The sequence below is a fragment of the Coturnix japonica genome, chromosome 1 (genome assembly GCF_054131305.1).
Source record: "Coturnix japonica strain WE chromosome 1, WE-NBRP24, whole genome shotgun sequence".
Taxonomy (NCBI): domain Eukaryota; kingdom Metazoa; phylum Chordata; class Aves; order Galliformes; family Phasianidae; genus Coturnix; species Coturnix japonica.
Window position 1 is genome coordinate 96,016,354 of NC_140663.1, and position 21,176 is coordinate 96,037,529.

The 21,176-nt window shown below is 37.1% G+C and overlaps 1 protein-coding gene across 28 annotated transcripts in view; it reads right to left on the bottom strand.

Annotated features, from left to right (window-relative positions):
* Positions 1–21,176, bottom strand: part of SYNJ1 (synaptojanin 1) — a 55,752-nt gene that overhangs the window by 24,763 nt on the left and 9,813 nt on the right. For 16 of the 28 annotated variants that reach the window (XR_014939186.1, XR_014939184.1, XR_014939187.1 and 13 more), the window contains exons 3-15: positions 20,519–20,605; positions 19,744–20,011; positions 16,691–16,916; positions 15,377–15,460; positions 14,587–14,648; positions 13,912–14,008; positions 13,088–13,257; positions 10,795–10,876; positions 9,790–9,942; positions 6,522–6,687; positions 5,090–5,113; positions 788–979; positions 552–636 (exon numbers count right to left, since the gene is read on the bottom strand). Coding sequence is in view for 24 of the 28 variants with exons in the window: in XM_015881412.3 (XP_015736898.2) it covers positions 552–636; positions 788–979; positions 5,090–5,113; positions 6,522–6,687; positions 9,790–9,942; positions 10,795–10,876; positions 13,088–13,257; positions 13,912–14,008; positions 14,587–14,648; positions 15,377–15,460; positions 16,691–16,916; positions 19,744–20,011; positions 20,519–20,605 (1,696 nt within the window). In the remaining 4 variants the exon portion in view is untranslated. The remainder of the gene's footprint in view (positions 1–551; positions 637–787; positions 980–5,089; positions 5,114–6,521; positions 6,688–9,789; positions 9,943–10,794; positions 10,877–13,087; positions 13,258–13,911; positions 14,009–14,586; positions 14,649–15,376; positions 15,461–16,690; positions 16,917–19,743; positions 20,012–20,518; positions 20,606–21,176) is intronic. The other 12 variants (XM_085528289.1, XM_085528270.1, XM_015881447.3 and 9 more) reach the window with 3 other exon arrangements.

Sequence of the window (21,176 nt, forward strand, 5' to 3'; positions counted from 1 at the left end):
AGAACAACAGAGCTGAAAATGAACTACAAGTAGATCAAGTTAAGCTCAGAGGTTACTTCTGTTTTTGACAACAGCAAAAACTGATGGTATAAGAGGATGCACTCATTTTATATAGACCAAAATTTGATGCCAGACAGTCCACAAAGGCATACCAATGATTCATACTTTTGGAAGGGATTTGACAGGACTCACTGCTCCCAGTAGTAGGAAGGCACAGAGACTGCAGAACACTACCAGCATCAGAGTTCCATGTGTTTAACAAAGAACAGTTTCAGGGGCTACTGAACTTCTTCAGTGCAATCTAAAATATAGCCAAGAACTGACTGTTTGGATCCTTGAGATTATTCTGAGTAATGCCAAAGTCAACGCTTTGCTAAAGAAAGCTGAGATGATTCAGCAGTCTCGGCAGACACAGGCAGAGAGAACTGGAATACAGGCAAAAATTAACACAGAATAATCCCAACCTTTACAATTAAGGAGGGGAAAAAAACAGCATTATACTTAAATCTGGTTGTTAGCGGAACTAATTTTGTATAGATTTTATCACCTACCTTGCATTCACAATGTTTCCTGCATTTAACTCCACCATTTCTTCAAATCCAATGGCAAATATGTCCACAGGTTTGCTTCTTCGATCTGCATTTAAATATTGAAAAAACCATTTGTTGGTTACAATTAACTTCGAAAACCAAGACCTCATATTTCTATTCTCATGGTCAAGGTCTAATCAAGAAAGAGAGCTTTCAATTAAAAACAGAAAAAAAGAAAGCCAAACAATAAATCCTACCTTGGAATTCATGAATACCAGCTATGCTTGGTGCATCTAGAAGCCAGTCAGTGAGGGTCTGATTTTTAAAGGCAATACTTCGAAACTGCTTCCCCCCGTTGACATTCCACGTCCCAACGCAGACTCGAACTTTTTTGGGTTTTGCATACTTATAGAAGTTTTCACACATACTCTTCAGAACTTTTACAGAAGCTGCAAAAACATTTGAAAATATGTTATTCATATATAAGACTCCCTATTTTTCCCTCTTTCCTCCCCATATAAAACTTGGCAATGAGAACTTTCCTTTAAAATAAAATAAAATAAAAAGGCAATAAATCCATGCATAGACAAACAGAAAGTTAAAGTGTGAAAGCAAAATGGATGCAGCATTTCACCAGATGAAGTACATTTGCAGACATTTTATTTGCCTGGGTAGGATATTGACTGAATGAAAGATGGTAATAATTTGTTCAAACTTATGGATTATGCAATACATACACATATGTATACTCACACATGCTACATATATAGTAATACAGATTACTGTATACATTTTATATAGTATGTATATTACTATAAAATTTACAGTCATGTTATATATATATACAATATATATAGTGTACACATGTATTATTATACATAACTATATATTTATCTGTACAGTAATATGTATATTAATACATGATACACATCTACCATTCTCTAACCTATCTATGATCCCTATGGAAATTAATTTTCAATACATGACAGCACAGATATCATACATAGATTCCATTTATGAAATTAGAAACTCCACTGAACAATGCAACAACGTGCAAACATTAATTTCTTGAAATGAAAAAAATGACTGAAGTAGATCCATTCACTAAAACAGATAAGGGAAATTATCCCGTCAAAATATGCTCTTTTTAAATCACAAATCCAAATTGCTGTTTAGGTAAGTTCAATTCCTGAAATTCTGTTCTAATGAGGGAAATAGGCTGGGGTTTGAAACTACCTTCTCTGCTGCCTCAGCCTTTCTGCACCTTGTTTCTATGTGCCAAATGGGGAAAAGATTAGTGACCTACTTGTAAAGGGCCTTGTGAGAAGAAAAATATAGATATTCAATGCTTAGACACTGAAGTTACAGGGATTTCAAAATTCCCTTCACCTATCAGCTGCATAATAAATATATATTTTATATATGTATATTTCCTCAAGCAAACAAATAGATCTCTCTCTTTTTAATTATGCTATTTTTTCTCTAATTGAAGCAGGAAAGAAATTGCTTTAGATGTGAACACTATTGCTTGCACTGTAATTTACTCAAGCAAAGTTAACTTATCTACTTATAAGTCTGTCATGATTATCAGTCTATGAGAATCATGGAAGCTTCACTGGATGGAACTTCACTCAAATCCCCAGAACAGGATTAATATTGAGCTGTGTCAAATTTGTGTTTGTTAAAACTTTTAGTTACTCTATTTGCTACCTTTCAATTTGCTCCAGAATTTTGGCTATCCAGTTAAAACAAAAACCAAGGATGCTCTGGCCATAGTGGTTCTAAAACAAACTGAAACCATTAGAAGAAAATATAATGTATTTAGCATTTGTGAAGAACTTTGCTGCAGAGTGAATCATATATCTTTATGTGGGGCAACCACACACAAAAGCCAGCACATTGACTGGTGTCTCTGAGAGTAATGCAAGCAGATCACGTTTGCGACCATCCCATCAATTTCCTTATCGTAGTCCAGGCAAATGAAGTCAACAAACCTGTAAGGAGTCAGTAAAACACCTTGCACCTTCATAAGACAGCCACCTACTGAGGTTACTACCAGAAGTACCTACATGCTAAGCAACAGTCAAGTCAAGAAGTCCACCAATTGCTGCAAAAACCAATGAGGGTCAAAGAGAGAAACTACCCCAGCACTTGAACACTGAAATGAAGCCAATCCAAGAAATGCTGCAGCCAGAATGCATGCAAGTACCCAAATCACCCAAAGGGTGAGCTGAACCCAAGGAATCCAAAATGATACCACTGAGAGACTCTGAAGATCTGGTTAGATGAGTCTTTGTAGTGTTCTCAACAAGCCTAAAAACTGAGCTTGGATTTCTACTTTCATCACTTCAGCCCCTCTTCCTTTTCTTTTGGCAGTAACTTTGAGCTTAAACAGTTGCTCCAAATAATTCATACTTCCAACCGCACAAAATCCAATTACAGCCTATTTAATCATACTGGAACAGAATATAACTTCATAAGGGATCCAACAGCACGCTTATGGCAAACATGGAATTGACATTGTTACTTTAGAAAAACTTCTAAATTGTAGAATGACTCTTCATTCAAAATGAGAATAGAGAAGGAAAACTGAGATATTTTTAACCTTCTTTTCCAAACCAGTGAATGAACCAATGGTTTTTCAGAGCTCCTGAACCTCCTGCACATGTTATTTCCCTTCATATTTCTAACCATTTACCATTTTAACAAAAAAAGTTGCCTCAATCCTCAACATAAATAACCCAACACATTAAATTGTACATTATTTTGTTACAAGAGTGTTTTAACTGCTGTTCATACTAAGCAGGCACCCATTCAGAAATCAATTCCACAGAAGGAACATTAATTCAAAATTCTATGTAACTGACTCTTTTGCTGCAACGTCCAAATTACTGCAGGTATTTTTCAATGTATGACAATCTGTATCCAGATGAAGCCCAAAGTAAAATATTATATCAGTAAATTGAAAAAAAAAAAAAAATCATCAGTATTTATGACTTCTAGTGAGTCTCTGTCATTTATAGCGAGTTTCACATGTATCTTAAGAAAAACTTAGTCAACAACAAATTCTTCCGAGGATCTTCCCCATTCATTCTGCGGAACATGGGGCACATGGCTACTACCTGAGTATCCATTTTAGGTTGGATGTTAGGGGGAAGTTCTTTACTAGAAGTGGCGAGGTCCTGAAACAGGCTGCCCAGGGACATTGTGGATGCCCCATCCCTGGAGGTGTTCAAGGCCAGGTTGGATAGGACCCTGGCCAACCTGATCTAGTAAACACGGAAGTTTGGAGGCCCTGCCAGGAAGGGGGTTTGGAGCTTCATGATCCTTGAGGTCCCTTCCAACCTGGGTCATTCTGTGATTCTGTGATTCATGGAGACTGTGCAGGACCCCACAATTCCTAAATAATTGTTCAAATAATTTATTTATTCAGTTTAGTAGCCTCCCGATTTCACTCCCTCTTTCTCCCCCTTTATCTTCCCAGGTACTGAGTATCTACTTTTTCCCCTCACCTAGAAACTAAGCATCTAATCTGGCTTCACCAAAATTACTTTCAAAAAGTAGCAAAATGAACTCAATTAATACAATAACTCAGAAACTGTTGCTTTAGGTTTTCTCAGCATATAGTAAAATCTGAATATACGAGTATTAGGAATATTGCATTTTAACTAATATTTTCTAGGAGCAAGAAGATGATGAAGTGTTGAACAGCTGAGAAGTACTCACAGTCCTCCCTTAAAAACACACAGCACATACAAATCATCTCTTCAAATGGAGCAGCTCCACGTAACCAGATAGCATTACAACGGAAAGGGGAATTTCCACTAGCTGTTTTCTCATTTGAAGCCCAAAAAACAATGGTCAAGATATCATTACCATCATGTCTCAAGATTAGGAGTTAACTATGATGGCCCTTCTTCGAGTTTTCTTTTCACTGAGAGTTCTACCTAAATAGATACTATAAAACTTCAGTGTTGCATGCAGAGGTAACTGTATCTCAGCAGTTCTGCTTGTACTTTTGCTCCACAAAACTGCGCCAGCACATTACTTCAGATCATTCTTGTACAACATAAGCCATCAGCAGGAGATTAATACAGTCAGTCTCATGCAAGGACACAAGCAGGTAGAGCCTTCTAAAGGCGAACACAACAAAATTACAAATTGTACTAAAGAATTTTACTCTATATTCTCCCAAAACCCAACCATTTTGACAAAACAAGAATACTGAAGCTCTCAAATCAGATAAAAATACAAATTCCTCTACAGCTAGAGTAAAGCATTGGGAAAAATAAGATACAATAAAGCAACCAAGAACTGGCTGTCTGTTTTTATAATCCACACCCAAGCACAAACGTAACCTTTTCCACTTCCTGTATTTTCAGTTCTCTTGTATTAAAGAGACTCCCTTTTATTACAGAATTTTGTGGCATAGAAACCTCAGGTCCAAATAACACGGAGAAAATGTGAGCCCAAGACCAAGTATTATGCAAATAGGCACAAGAAAAAAGCCAGAGAAGAACAGCTACTCAGATATTAACAGCTTAACTTCTATACTATACCTGATTGTAATGACTGCTCTGAAACTACGGATGCAGTAAGAAGGAAACAAGAAAAGAATTAGTCAAACAGGCATTACTTAAAATAAAATAAAATTCAGAGAGAACGTGCTATAATACACAATTTATTACACATAACTGTTCACATCAGTTAAAGTGCATCTTTTCTGCTGTGAAATCTAACAAGTTTCACAGCAGTATTGACAAAGCCTCCATTTTTGCCCTACTTATACTGGTTCTATGTACTCTGAAATACCTCTTTAGTTAATTTCTCACCTACTACAAAATGCAACAACCTGATGTTCTGTGAAGTCTGACTGACATTCTACCACTGACAGGAGCTGCAAATATCAAAAGGCCAGCTTGCATTCACAGAGCAGGCAAGAAGGAACAAGGGCTTTCAATTAGCTTTGAGGCAGAGACAATTCAGCAAGTTTCTGATGCAGGAAAAGTTACAACAACATCAAATCTCATGATACAAAAAGCTGAGAGGGAAAATCTTTCCAGTTCCACATAGTAAGTAAGATGAACACAAGATGTACACTACCACTGAGCAAGATTTTTCTTGCACCATTTGCTCCTTCTCTGCATATTGGAGTTCCAGAATGAATGGATATGACTGCACTCCTGGGGATTGCACAGGCTATACCTCTGGAAATGCAGGGTTCTATGATGTAATGCCCCGTTCCCATCAGGCGAGCTAGATTCAGGTATCCCAGACCCTCCAAACCCCACATGACTGTGGCCTAAGCAGAGCTTCTCATTGAAATCTCTTGCTCACTTTGGTGCAGAATGCCACCCATTGCCTGACATATTTTGGTGGTGTACATGTTCATGGGAAAGGTCTCTTCACACACAAATTGTCTTCTCTTAGGAAAATCCTTTTTGCTCCTCATTAGAGGAAACCAAAATGATAAATACAATCATTAAGCACTCTTAAGTTAGCCAAGAAAAAAAGAATAAATGCTTTGCATCTGGTATAACACCACAGTGAGAAGTTCTTCATTGACATGAGATAGCAAATAAAGGAAGACATTCAGCAAACAATCAAAAAAACATTTTTAACAAGAAACCAGGATTTACTTTCCCCAGAATTCAGCATGTAATTGCTGTAGTGAACGCTTGCTGCGAATGGATTTGAAGATGTGAACAAACCCTATCTCATGTGCATCCACCTTAAAGTTCTGACAAACACACTCCCCACATAATTTCCCATTAAACCACCAGATAAGAACAAAATATGAACAGTAAACAAATTACTGCAGCACATGAGTTCAGTCATATTAGTCAAGGAGAAGTAACTTTTACCTTTTAATAAGCCAACAGAACATAAAAAAGCAATTACACTTTCCAATACTGCTTTGAAAACAGACTCCATACAGCTTTCTTAGACCAAATAGTTATCAGACAGATAAATATCCTGAAAGACACATACCGCGTAAACTGCTGGTGGTTAAGAGAGCCCGTGCTTTATCTGCTAAATCACTATTTAGGGTATTTCCCAATAACAAAACATCAATGGCCTCCTGCTTGGAGCTATCAAAAAAGTTATTTTGAATCGTTCTGGTCACAGAACGAGCACCATCCTTCAGCTTTCCAGCCTGTTAGGGAGGAATACGTATAAAATATTTTATGTTGGACATTGCTCATAAAAACATTAGCAATATTCAGTAACATTTTTGTAAACCTCATTAATAATTTTAAAATCTAGGAAAAATTTGCACCCTTCGCTGTTAAGTAAGAGCCTTCTGAGACTACAGTACTATGTCCATTTTTTCCCCCCAAGTGCTAATCCACATACTAACACCTTCAAGGCACACCTAAGAACCAGATTATTGCAGTTTAATTATTTAAATTAAGTGAAATTCTGCTGGAAGGGGAATACATTTTTTTTCCCCCTAAAGCCTTAGTCTTCAAAAATTAAATCAATATAAAGCCATGTTTAGACCACAATAGAGGATTCCAGGCTTTTCCCCATATCATGAAAAATAAAGCACTTAAGTGCCTGTGTCATGATACATGAATATGTGTGCATGTACAAGCACATGAATTCAGAATTCATATTCTGAAATATCCACATTACAGAAGGGACAGCTTCCATTTATAGACTTCTCAATGGTTTAAAGTAACATGCAAGTCTCATGCAGTATCCCAGAAGGAACATACACGCTAATCTATAGCTACATACATACCAAGACACATCATTGTACACACTGCACACCAGCAGTGCAATGGAATAGTGCTCCAATAGAACACTAGCAACCTGAAAAAAGAATCTCCAAGAGATGTACTGGTACTACAGTACATCTGGTACTGTACAGATACAAGTGGTATCTGTGGGTCAGACTTATAGATGATAATGTAAATGGTATGCAATGCAGTCTCCTGCTTGACTCAAAAGCCATCAGCATTTAACCTGCATGCACATCACTGATAATGACTTCACAGGCACAAAGATGTTTTCTTGATTACATGGCTTATCTTATGTAGACAAATGTATTTTACCTGCAAAGCACATGTAACACATGCTATTGCATATATGTGAAATATAGATCGTAATCCATCGGGGATGCTGCATGGTATTACAGTATTGTTAAAAATGCTCTAAGTTAACAATATGCACTGTTAATGGAGGTCCCTTAAGTGCATATATATATAAGTCAAAAGCATAAGAAAACTATAAACCAAATCAATCCGTTAGTTCAATGAACTGTACTATGTAACAAGAAAAGGAATTACTCTTTTGTCAAGGATAAGTAGTAGCAGATTAGCAGCATGATTTTGTAAGACGATATGGATGAAGTGGTGGGGAGCATATTATTGCAACAGAATTTTAATAGGATGCTGCTCATTTTCTGTCAGAAAATGTACGACTTAAGACATGATCCAAAAAACACACTCACCATTCACATATCAGGCAATTAATTGAAAGGAACCCAGAGAGAGCAAAAGAAAGAGTAGGTAAGGAGTTAGATGAAATGAGTATTAACATGCTTTAAAAAAGGACTGTTTTCTAGTACATTAACATGTTTAAAATCCATTCTCCTCCATCCCAAATTTCCATATTTTCACTTCTAAGTACTCTTGGATTTTGAAGAATCAAACTGACAAACTTCATTTGAGCAATGAGAAAAAGGAGTTTAAAACAAAATTCTAAGATATATTAGCAGAGTGCTCACAGAGATACTGAGTAGTGACCTGGTCAGGTTTCACTGAAAGAATGGCAACTAGTGGATGGCTTTGAAAGTATTAGAGGTCCTCTTCAAATTGACAGACTTCTATCTGGGAAGCTGCCTTTGAATTATGGTACTCCCTAACAGCTGTACCAGGACTGGGAACCCAGTGACAATGATGGACTACTCTGTATTATTATAAAAACAGCAAAGTAAATATACTCTGCATTTTACATGTTAAAAATTGAAGTGCAAATACAATAAATGCATTTCACAAAGTAAAAATTGTAAGTAGTCTAATGAACACCAGGAAAGTATTAATTTAGGAGAAGAAACAAATAAGGTTGAACGAAAAAGTCAGGAGAAGGGGAAATGCCCCATAAAATACTTACTGTAGCTTTCCTGAGGGTCTGGTTGACATAAAAAAGTAAAACTAAATGTTTTGTAACAAAATTCCATTCTATACTAAAATACGAGCAATTACCGAATGAGAAGGCCTTGATGCACCAATTATGGTCAGAATCAGAAACAAGCCCATTTAGTTCCTTTCATTTTATGTAGCTTACTTGTGATTCTCTCTACTTGTGCAGAGAAGGACCCTGATATGGTTTGAATGAAGAAACAGTGGAAAACAAAATAGTCAGCTATGAATATGCAGTATGTATGGAAATGAGCTGAACAGAGATCATGTAATGAGAAGCAGTGAATAAAAAGAATTGTATGAAAAGAGATTCCTGAAGGAACTAAGGATAATAATTATCATGGTTCAATATTTTTTTGTCTTGACAAGTATTATGGGTAGAGAACTATAGCAATAAAGAAGCAACATTGTTTAAAAGAGAAATAAGAGATAGCATTAGGAAATTTGAATCAATCACGCATCAATAAAACCAAACCAAATCAATGAGAAACAGAGCGTGACAGTGCCATATAGTACAATATTCCATTAAAGAGGAATGCAGAAACAGAATTTGATGTTTTTTGGGGTTGTTATTGTTGTTTTTCAAGTGCATGCAGAACTAAAAAGAAACAGCATGCAAAGGAAAAATACCCCACCGCAACCTGCCGAATTTTAGCACTGTTAATCAATGCTATAAGCACAAACAACTATGTCCAGTGGAATGCATTTGAAAAGCAAGGAGATGCACTGAATGAAAGTAAAGCAATAGAAAGCAGAGGTACAGACAGAAAAGTGAAATGATCAAAGAGATTAGAGCTGATTTGAATACACAGTTTTTTAGAGCTACGATCAAAAGAAATCAAAGTTTTGAGCCTCATCCTTTCCTAGAGGGGTAGTATTATCTGGGAAGCAGGGGCATGGCTAAGAAAGGAGGTAATGAAACAAGATCTGTCTTTCAAGATAACCAAACTTTTCTCATTAAATGCTTTTCTTTTTCCCTATTCACTGGGCTTATTAAGATTACAACAAAACTGCACTTTTTAGAATATTAGTTCGTAAATTCATGACAGAATCTAAAAAAATAAACACACATTGAAGACTGCTGAAGGTTTAAATAAAATGCACTTTACCTTTGCTTTTCCTTCAAGGGCTCCAGTCCCAGCATAAATTTTACTGACAGAATCTCCATTCACAGACCACATGGATCGGAAGACTTCCTGAAAGCGAGTAACCAGCTGAGGCTTCTCAGCTAATCCTAACACCTCCAGTTGTTTTGTTAGCATCTGCAACAGTTGAAGGCAACATTTGCAAGAGAAAGACTTTTATTTTTATTTCTAATATATTTATTAAAAAGTACATCACATTTTTTCAGCATATATACATCCCCCTAAAAAAAATCTTTGCTTTATACCCATTCATATCATACTGAACAAATTAATAATTTAGCAAAAATAAGAAGAGAGAACTAGCAGATGCTGGGAACTGTAATCTCATCTTATAGAAGAAGAGGAAATGGCTTCAAGCTCAAAGAGGGTAGATTTAAGTTGGATATATGGAAAGAATGAGTGGCAGTATATGGATATATGGAAAGTGAGAGTGGTGAGGCATTGGAACAGGTAGCCCAGAGATGTGGTTGATGCTCCATCACTGGAGACTTTCAAGGTGAGGCTGGATCAGGCCCTGGACAACCTGATTCAGCTGTGCATGTCCCTGTTCACTGCAGGGGAGTTGGACTAGATAGCCTTCAAAGGTCCCTTCCATCTCTAAGGATTCTGTGACTCTCTCTCACAGAGTAACTGCAAATGTTTTGTGAAGGACTACACCACCACTACCTATTCTGTAGTTGGAAGCCTTGATCTTAAAAGACAAACTGATACTTAACAAAGAGTGAAGTGTTTTCATAAAGCTATATGACAATTGTGTGATTGCAACTACTGCACAACTACTGTTTCATCAAACTACTAAGAGCTGGCTGCCTACAGAACAAGAGAGTATGATGCTATAAATCAAACGGCCACCTACCATTTATTTTTATTCATCTATCACGTGAAAGGTACAGCTACTTTTACCGTCTACTTCCTACAGAAGCATCAGGAACAGTTCTGTATCTGGAAATGCACACCATTTTTTCCTACCTCTAAGCCAAAGAAAGCCTGCACGCTGTTTGTTCTATCCAGACAGTCCAAGCAGTTTGTTCTGACAGTACCACTTTGAGATCTGTGCCAAGGACAATGAGAGACAGAAACAGAAAACAACTGAAATAACTCATTTAACGCATATCATCAGTAAAGACAGGGACATTAAGATCTGAACCAGAACAGTACATTATGGTATTGTCACTGCATTGTTATTGCCATCTTGAGTGCATTTATAAATGCATCAGCAATAGAGGGTTAGCTACAATAACAACAGTAAATTTGCAACAGCACTGACTATACAAATGTAATTAGTTTTCTGCAAATAAGATGAGCCTTTAAGTTTTTCTGCAGTTCTCCTTGCTTTCTTGGTTAAGCTGTTACGCAACAGTAAGGTTCATTTTCAAAGAATCTAGCTAACACATTCTGTAAGAATTTCAGAGAGAAATAATTACAAAAACAAAAAAGATAAACAAAGAAAAAGATAAAAATAACTGTCCTAATGGAAGTAACAACAACTTGTGATAACATTAAACTCGATTTCAATCTCTCTTTACTTTCCTTTTCCCCCCCAAACATAAATGGAAGTTAAACATCTTCCCTTTAGCTCAACAGATGATCGATGCTCTCAGGATCCCTGAAGCACATCCCTTCTTTGAAAGAAGTCCATTAATCTTTGCTAAAAACCTCTCAGAAGGCTTTTTGGCTGGCTCTGAAGATAAACATCTGATGGTTCTCCCAGAGATTTATACTTTTCCTGTCTTTTGTCATTCCCTCCACAGCCTTAGTCCAATAAAGTCAGTAAAGGTTGATAACATTTACTCAACTTGAACAACTAATAAAAAAATCGTTGAAAATGTTGAAAAATCTTCAAGATTATTCCATTTCTATCTCTATATTTGATTTGAAATAGAAAGAAAATTAGTATCAATATTAGAGGGCACTGGAACTCTTCCTTCTCCCACTGTATCAGCAGACAGAACCCAGGCCATAGCAACATCCCTTCACTCAATAATTCCTGCCATGGAAAATCCCACAGAAAAGCTCTACCCTGGTGTTAATTAAATGGAAGAAGGATGCAAAGGCGAGAAGAACAGGAATATTACCCAATCCTAGCCCTGCCTTTTCCTGCTGAGATCTTTGCTCAAGGAAGAAGAAAGGGGAAATAAGGACAACATATATACAGCAGGACTGAGTAGCACACAGCAGGAAATACAACATGCATCCCTGCTACCACAGGATACAGAGCCCCAGAATTCTGATATAACTGTAATTACAGTTACTATCATGGTACTGGTTTACTGTCCATCACATATCTCAATACTTGCACAAGTGCTAGAAAGAAAAAATCCATTTCTTTAGCAGAAATGCTTGACTTAAAGCAAGTATCAGCTGCTGAAGATGTTCCCCTATACTACCCTTGCCTCCTCTCCCACCACTAGCTGTATTTGCTGCATCAGCAATACGTTCTTACATGATCTGCAAAAAGCACAGATTGCTGATCAAAACTCAGTAATGAATCTTGCCTACAAGGCTACTGAATAGCTGACTGTTCACTTCTTTTATTTTTTCTTCCCACAAGGATGTTTCAACGTATGTTTTTTGTACCTCAGTAAGATGCATTTCTCACATCTCAATATGATGTTTCCCGAATAATAATTCTCCCCAGTTGCAAAACCTTATTTTAAATCCTCTGGAACTCATTTATGTTGGGTAAAGATCATACAATAAGAAGGTGTTATGATGTATTATATTTAAAACTCATATGGCTACTGTGAATGACTCATTTTGTGGAGAACCGAATATGTCAACTGGGGGGAATCCAGATAGAAATTTCAAGAAAGACTGTACTGAAAAACGACATTTACGAGAAACTGAAAACAGTGTGCTCCACTGCTGAGGAAAATAGGAATAAGTTATACAGGGAATGGGAAAAAATATTCATTCTTCAATCCCATTTGAGTGCACTCAAGAAAAAGGACAATCGACCACATTCTCAAAATGATGAGTTTGAAGAACCTGAAATTAAGCCATACCCCACCAATGCCTCAAAGACCGTTTCCATCAAGACTTTCAGAATATATTCAGAACAAAGTAAAATTTTCATGTTCATGATTCATATTCACAATTCATATTTCAGTTGCTGAACATCATCATCTTGTATACAACAGAAAGACGATAAGAAAAATGGTTCTAATTAAGTTATCTTTTGGCTACGAGGTAGAAAGCACATCAGAATAATAATTTAATTTCAGTAAAATTATAGGAAAAAAAGAAGAAAGAAAATGCAAACCTTTTAACTTCCTTTCCATCAAAATAAAAAAATCCACATTCTAAGAATTTCTGGACTTGAGGCTTAAGCACACTGTGTAGTTTTTCTGCCTTTCCACCTTTAACCATTTGATGATAGTCAAAGTTCACCATCTTGATATCAGCTGAATGTTCAGATGCTTTTAAGTGGCTCTGGTTTTGTAAATAGAGAAGAAAAGACATAAACATAACATAACATAAACATGCTAATATATGATCATGGAGTAGCATAAGTAAAACGGGATCAAACGAGGTTAAACAAGAGTTCAAACATTTTACAAGCAGTTTTATTAGACACTCTGTGCTTTCAAAATTGTTTTAACATTACTGTGTAACAAATCACTCAAAACTGACAAATATTTCACCTTTGTTTCTATGTTTGTTTGTTTTTTTTCCTTATCACAAACAAAATAGTGTTTTGCTTTGGTTTAGTTTTGTTTTGCTTACTATACTAGGGGTCACCAAGCACACATATGACAGCTTCTTCTGTTAAAACATTTCCCTTTACAAAGCCCTTCCACTAAATGTACCACTTCAGAAATAACAGACAAATTATTCAGATAGCTGTGGAGGACAGCTTGAGTAAAATTTCCCCTTCGATTCCCTGAAAAATCATAAAACTGTTTGCAAAACCTCTGGTGATACTTGTCTTAAGCAGTACTTTTATGATAGATTCTCTTTTAAATCCAGGCAGTAGTTGTTGCTGGGTATATCGTATCTATTTCATTTTTCAAAGGCTATATAAAAGCTTCATAGCACACACACCAATTCCAAGGAAAAGCACAATGAGAGAAAGGTAATTCTTACCTGAAAAGCTTTGCTGAGCATGTGCTCCCCTTCTTTTGCACCAAGTAAATTCACAATAATTTGTTTGCCATATAAATTTTTAAGCGTTCGGAAATGCCTGTTAACAGAAGAACAATTCCATGCTCATTTTCTGAAAATGCCCATGCTGAATATTAACATGAGCATGTGCAACACTGACACAAACATAGTGGAGATTCCAGTAAGTCTTTTATTATGTTATGGAAAGACAAGCCAATGTTATCCAATAACAGCATATAACAACTGACTGCTCTTTAACTCAGAGAATAGCATCAAAAATGTTGTTTGACAAAATATATGTAGTTAAAATCATAATGTTGTGAAATGGTTGCATCAAGAATCAAATGAAAGTATTGATTTTACTTTTACAACAGCAGTTGACAAATACAGGTTATTCAATACGTATCTATTATAATTTTTGTTCTAAATTTAATGAAGCATTTCACACTCTTACATTTTCCTCAACCTTTTCAACAAAGCACTCAAAGGCACAAGAAAACCTGCAGATGTTTGAAAAGACTGCCCAGACATTCTACTGCTTTGGTAAATCACACTTTTGCAGGAGCAAAGCCTCCTGCTTGAAATAATATATCCCATTGCATTGATATATCACTTATCAGAGGTTCATAACACCTTCACAAAAACTCAAGACATCACCTGTCAAAAGCTGGTGCATTCGCCTCGAAACCCCTTGACATTCTGACACGATGGGATCCTACCTGTAATGTAGACATTAAATAATTTGTCGTAACACATTTGACTTGTTCTTCAAAGACCATTTAACCCTCAATGACTAAAAGTGGCTTAAAAATGCATTGTATCATCTAAACCAGCTCCCCCAAGTTCATTTCACCTTTCTAACAAAGAAAAAATACTTTTTTATTTAATATGTTTATCCTCTCCCCTAATTATTTCCGAGTAAAAGGCATGTAAATGTTTTAGAGGCTCCACTGCAACATGCTTACATGCCCAGCTTAAAGAACCTAACATAACTGCAAAGCATGAACTTCAAAAAAAAATTCCCTATAAAACTACATCCCAATAGTAGTTGCTGATGAAATCCCTCTTCCAAGAAAACAGGGATATAATTATATTGCTGGAACTTGTGACTTCCTGAGAAACCTTACAGAAGAACAATTCAGAGGAAACCGGTCTCTCTGCATATCATTAGATAATCTATTTCGAAACTGCTATTTAAATTAAAACAAAAAAACTCAGAACTTCAAAAACAAAACATTTCAAATTAATGGACATTCAACCTTCTTCAAGAGAGCAATCAGAGACTCAAAAGTAGCAGATCTGCTGTATTAAACAACAGCATCAACTTGCTTCCAAAGGGGAACCTCATTCTGCTAGCTAACTGCAGGAGAGCCTAAAAGTTACTCCATGATGCTTAAAAAGACATGAAAAAGAATTATGAGTATAATTAGATCCATCTCCTGCTTACCTGCAGGCCTGGCTGTTCCCAAAACAAAGGAACAGACCCTCTAATCTGGATGAAAGATGACACAGAATCATCTAAATATATCACCTATTGAGAAAAAAAAACAAACAAAAAATACATAATATTAGAAGGCATCAGAGAATGTATGGAGGTTTAAAATTTCTTAGCCTTAGCTAAACATACAGAAAACAAAACATATTTATACATTGCCTATTCCACTGTGCAAAATACCATTTGTCTGCCTCACCCTTATTCCTCACCCAGATCTGAACAATTCATAAGAAGTTCTGGCACTTCTACGCTTCCTGTGGAAACACGGTTTGGAAAGGTTGAGAAAATATTGCAAGATTCTATTACTTGGGCCTGAATGACTTTTGTACTAAGAGTAACCAACTATTTTGAAATCCTGATAAAAACCTTACAGGAAGCTGTTGTTTCCTACATCGCAAAACACATAATAGTTGAAACGTAAATCAGGGCACAGAATATAGCAATGCAGCCTACTCAAAACACCTGCATAGATTTTGTGCACCAGAATGTGAAATGCAATGGTCTGCTGACTATAAGGAGAAGGAAACTCAGTGGGATGATATGCCACAGACATCTAGTGACATGATCTGAAGGAGGCTTGCACTGAGAAACCACAGGAACCACTAATTAAACTCCCCAAAGTGAATTTGCATGGGCAGAGCTCTAGCAAGATAAAATCCTACTGAAGTCACTTAGGATTTCCAGTGAGTCAACCAAAAATACCTACTCACACAAATTGCAGGAACAACACCTTGGTAACTAGGTTAGCGGGGAAAGAAAGTTCAAAGAATGATTTAATGGCTCCTTGCATTTTGGTATAATAAGGGCAAGGAAATACAACCAAATGCAGCAGAACTACACTGGTTTTAAAGACTACCTTTCAGCTGAGCCATATTAAGCAACCACGGGAATGCTTTTATCTTTCCCCAGGCACCAGGCAACACGTATCTGCCAAAGTCTCTTTTGCTGATGTTTACAATTAGCTCAGCTAAAAGCAGAACACCTACAGCTCAAGCTAAAAGCAAGTATGGCCACCTACAGCAGCAGTTCAGCTGATGGGTAACACCTACTTAAGCAAGTGAAACTCAGACCCATGCATGTCCTGACCTTAAGCTACATGAAAAACCAAGATCAGCAAATTATGTAACCTACTTAGATTCCTCATTTAGCAGCAAAGGAACTATTCCCATATCTGCTGGTTACACACTTGATTCATAATCTGTTGGGTTCAGGAAAAAAGAACTTACACCAAGCTCATCAAATGAATGTGCATGGTGTCTGACATACCTGCTCTGTTTCAACAAAGTTAGCAACGTGACCATCATCATTGGTTCCCCGGACGTTAAACCTGGTCCCAGCTCGCTCACAGCTTAGCCGTGAAATGAGACAAGCCTTTGCCTGCTTGTGAGCTGCATAAATTGTCCTTATCTCCACTCCTCCACACATGAGACGTAACAACCAGTCATCACAATTCACACCATAGTGCTTCAGATGTAAATGTAGTGATTGATTCCTATTAGGAAAAAAGATGTATATATATGGGAAGAAAATAAAGCACAGCTCTATTTGTTACACCAGATGCTAACTTCTCGTATCTTATGCCCACTAATATAAATGAGAAAAGGAAAAAAATACATCATAATTATGTGATATCATTCTTATTTAAACATACTTAAAATAGCAGAGTTTACAATGGAATAGCTTTGATGATGGCACAGTAAAAGTCATGAATTTTAATGATCTTAAAAACAAACAAACAGCTAAAAAAAAAAACAAAAAAAAAACCCCATAGCATCTGCTCTTCAACTAGAGAGAAAAAAAGGAGAGAGAAAAAGCACTCCCAAGTAGAAATACATTCATAACCAATTGATTTTCAGAACTCTGTAAGTATCAGTTTCAGGGTTAAGCATGGTTGCATTTTATGTTGCATATAAATTGCATGTAAATAAAGGTGAATGTTGGGATTTGTGAGAGTTGGCGTTTCATTGTTTTTTTTAAAGCTCACTCTACAGGGGCTTGGCTTTTGGTTTTCTTTGGCAACGTTTGTTGTATAAGAAGGAAGTTTTCTGTATAGCAAAAAAAAAAAGCAAACTCTTACAAGAGAATTGCTGATAGAGCCCAGAAAAATCTATCACAATTGCAAATAAAGTTTGGTCTAATTGTTGGGAGTATTTACTTTAATTTTAGCATTTTCATTCTAAATTTCTAAGTGAGAAAAAATAAAATAAACCAGCAACTTATCAAACATGTCAGCTGCTTTAAAAGTATTCAGTAATGAATACTCAGCATAGGAAGTTCCACACGAATGTGCAGAAGAACTTCTTTACGGTGAGGGTGACGGAGCACTGGAACAGGCTGCCCAGGGAGGTGGTGGAGTCTCCTTCTCTGGAGATATTTAAGACTCGCCTGGACGCCGACCTGTGTGACGTGGTGTAGGGAGCCTGCTTTGGCAGGGGGGTTGGACTCGATGATCTCTAGAGGTCCCTTCCATCCCCTACAATTCTGTGATTCTGTGATTCAAATCAGGTGAATACATTCGTTTTACAAAAAAGTACATGGATGCACTACAATAGAAGGTTAAGAAAGTAAACAATATTCCTCCCTGGACTGTCTGAGACTGGGACTGCTGAACAGAAAAAGCCCAGAAGAGCTTCCTGAAATGCATAAGCAAAATACTAGGCCTTGGAATCTGTGATACTTCATCTTCCTCCTGTTAAGACCAATTCTTAATGGGGAAAAAAAAAAAAAACCACACCAAAACCGAGAAGCTTTACATTACTGATGAAATGCAATGACAATCAGATTTGGACAGGATCAGCATGCATCACCACACCTTGAAATACTGACCTACAAACAGCCCTTTTCCAGACATGAAGATAAATAGCTAGCTTCCCTTAATTCCTGTAAATCTACATTAACATGTAAGTTGCTGAGGACTACAACATATTTTTAGTACTGATATACATACTTGCTTTAACATAACAATCTGATCATGCTCCTCTATCTGAACAAAACAGTGGCAACGGTATGCCAGGGCTTTTTGGTGTCTTGCATATTGAACAGAAAAGAGAGAAAAGAAGGTATTTTTTCACTTCTTTAAAAAGCACGCTACCGAGTCTTCAGGACCCTTCCAATGGTCATGGACACTCATAATTTTCAACAAGGTTGAAAAATAGGAGAGCAGAGTTTGTTCACCTATTCTAAAGGTGAGAATGCACCACCGACATTATTCCATAGAATCACAAAATTATAAAGGATGAAAAATACACTAAGATATTCTAGTCCAACCATCAACCCATCCCCAACATGCCCACTGAAGCACGTCCCTAAGTACCATATCTATATGTTCCTTGAACTCCTCCACCACCTCCCTCGGCAGCCCAACCTGAACCTTCTCTGGCACAACTTGAGGTCATTACCGCTTGTCCTATTGCTATTAGCTGCATGAAAAGCCTGACCTCCACCTTGCCACAACTTCCATTCTGGTAGTTGTAGAGAGCGATGAGTTATCCCCTGAGCCTCCTCTTCTCCAGACTGAATAACCCCCCCAGTTCCCTCAGCTGCTCCCAATCAGACTTGTGCTCAAGACCCCTCACAGCTTCACTGCCCTTCTCCAGACACACTCAGTGGGTCTCAGTATCATTCTCATAGTGAAGGGACCAAAACTGGACACATTATACAGGGTACAGCCTCACCAGTGCTGAGTACAAGGGGATGATCACCTTCCGCTCATTGGCAGAAACATCAGTATTCCCTTAATCAAGAATTTTGTGTGAAAACTTGTATTTTATTGAAAGATATTCTGCAAAACGATAGTAAGTTCAGTGGCCAAGCAATGTGTATTGTAGTGTAACATATCTGCTCTGTTTCAACAAAATTAGCACCAGTGCAATTATCCATGTGATAAAACTTTTGAAAACACATTCGGAAACTACATATAAAAAAGCCCACCATTTTAGCATCCACCATGCTCTAAAGATTAAATTTTTTCTTGAAGTTCCATTACCACACATTCTAAAAAATCAACACATTTCTGAAGAATTAAAAGACACCAAAGCTGAAACATAACATCACAAAGACTGTTCAAATCCAAGCATCATACCAGAAGTAGTAAAAACCTGTCTCATCCAATTAAGAAATACCAAGCGGCCATGGAAACATGATATCACTAAGATCATACATATGTCCTCAGAGTTAAAATAATGCTCTTTAGCTAATTAATATTTACGAGGCATACATTTAAGAACTGACAAAGACAGGGTTGAAAACTTAACGCAGCTCAGTTTGCACAGACATACATTACTCTACAGAACATCTGATAAAGCACACTGTGAACTCACCAGAAAAACCTGTTGTCAGTGGTGTGCTCTTGCATGCTGCGGTGAGCATTGAGACTAAGATCTAAGCTGACACCAGTGGCAGACCACGCAAAATAAAAGTTGCCTGAATTCAAAACTTTGCGCACTTCTGAAATGCGATCTTCATCTGTCGATTCAATTCGTAACGATACGAATTCGGTGGAGGTAACTCGAAAGACTTCGGAGTCTTGAATCTTTCCCACAGACATGCATCCTGTTACTAGAACCAAATAATGCAGCAACGTGTCTCCTGGAAAAGCAGATAAGACACATGTAAGAGAATTAATCTTAGACTGTGATGCTGACATATTCATATGTGAAGAAACGACTGGATTTTGTGTTAAGGGACATGGTTTAATGGGAGCTATTGGTAATAGGTGAACGGTTGGACTGGATGGTCTTTTAGGTCTTTTCCAACCTTGGTGATTCTATGACATTCTTCAGTGCACACAATCTCACCCTGACTTGGCAGAAAAAAGTATCAACATGAAGAAGCCATTCCCAACTTCAACAGAATAAATGGAAACACAAACAGGAGAAACTACGCTGAAAATTACAGGGATTGCGAAAAAGGAAGTTATTTTTGTCCACTCCCTCATTTCTGGGTGTGCTCCAAACTTGCAAGTTACTCTACAAAGACAAAAGAAAAAGTCAAGCACAGTTCCTGTTCTGGAGATCCTGAGCTGTTCCGTTTTGCAGAAGCAACACGATTTTCTTTCCCAAAAGAGAAATTAAGGTTTTAGATAAGTTTACTCACCCAGGTTTAGCCTTAATACTCCCAGAAGCCCATATGCATCCATTACTTTGGAGTAGGTATTCTTGATAGTATCTTTTTCCGCAGATGCTAAGAAAACAAAACAAAAAGTTTTATGACATTAAAGACAGTACGCTACGGTGTGGAAAATGAATCTGCTCTAAACTGAAAATCCAAGAGAGTACAGCTATATTGCTTATATAAAACTGCAGGAAAGAAATGAGAATTTATAAGCATATAGCATCTTATAGTGAATAATGAGTATTTGATTTTATGACAATTATGATACCCTCTGTTTTAAGCCCCCCTCAAAAGAAACTTGCATAATCCTCACTGATAGGTATTAATATTATCACCAACTAACATAAAAAGGATCGAAACCACAAGCACACTGGATTTGTAGTATTTTAGAAGAAACTGAAGTATATCTACTACTACTTACCTAGGAGTTAATTTTAATGTACACACTTTAGAACTCTAATCAGCTCTCAAAAAAACAGGCAAACAAGGTTGGTAGTGGAGCCAGGCAACAGCCTGCAGAACAGAGCAGAAACAGGATCCCACTTGACCTGAGCTGCTTGCTGCTCATGACTGAGTCTGCTCCTGAAGCACAAGGACTGACAATTCCAGCTGTGCCACTGGATCAATTGAGATTCTCAGG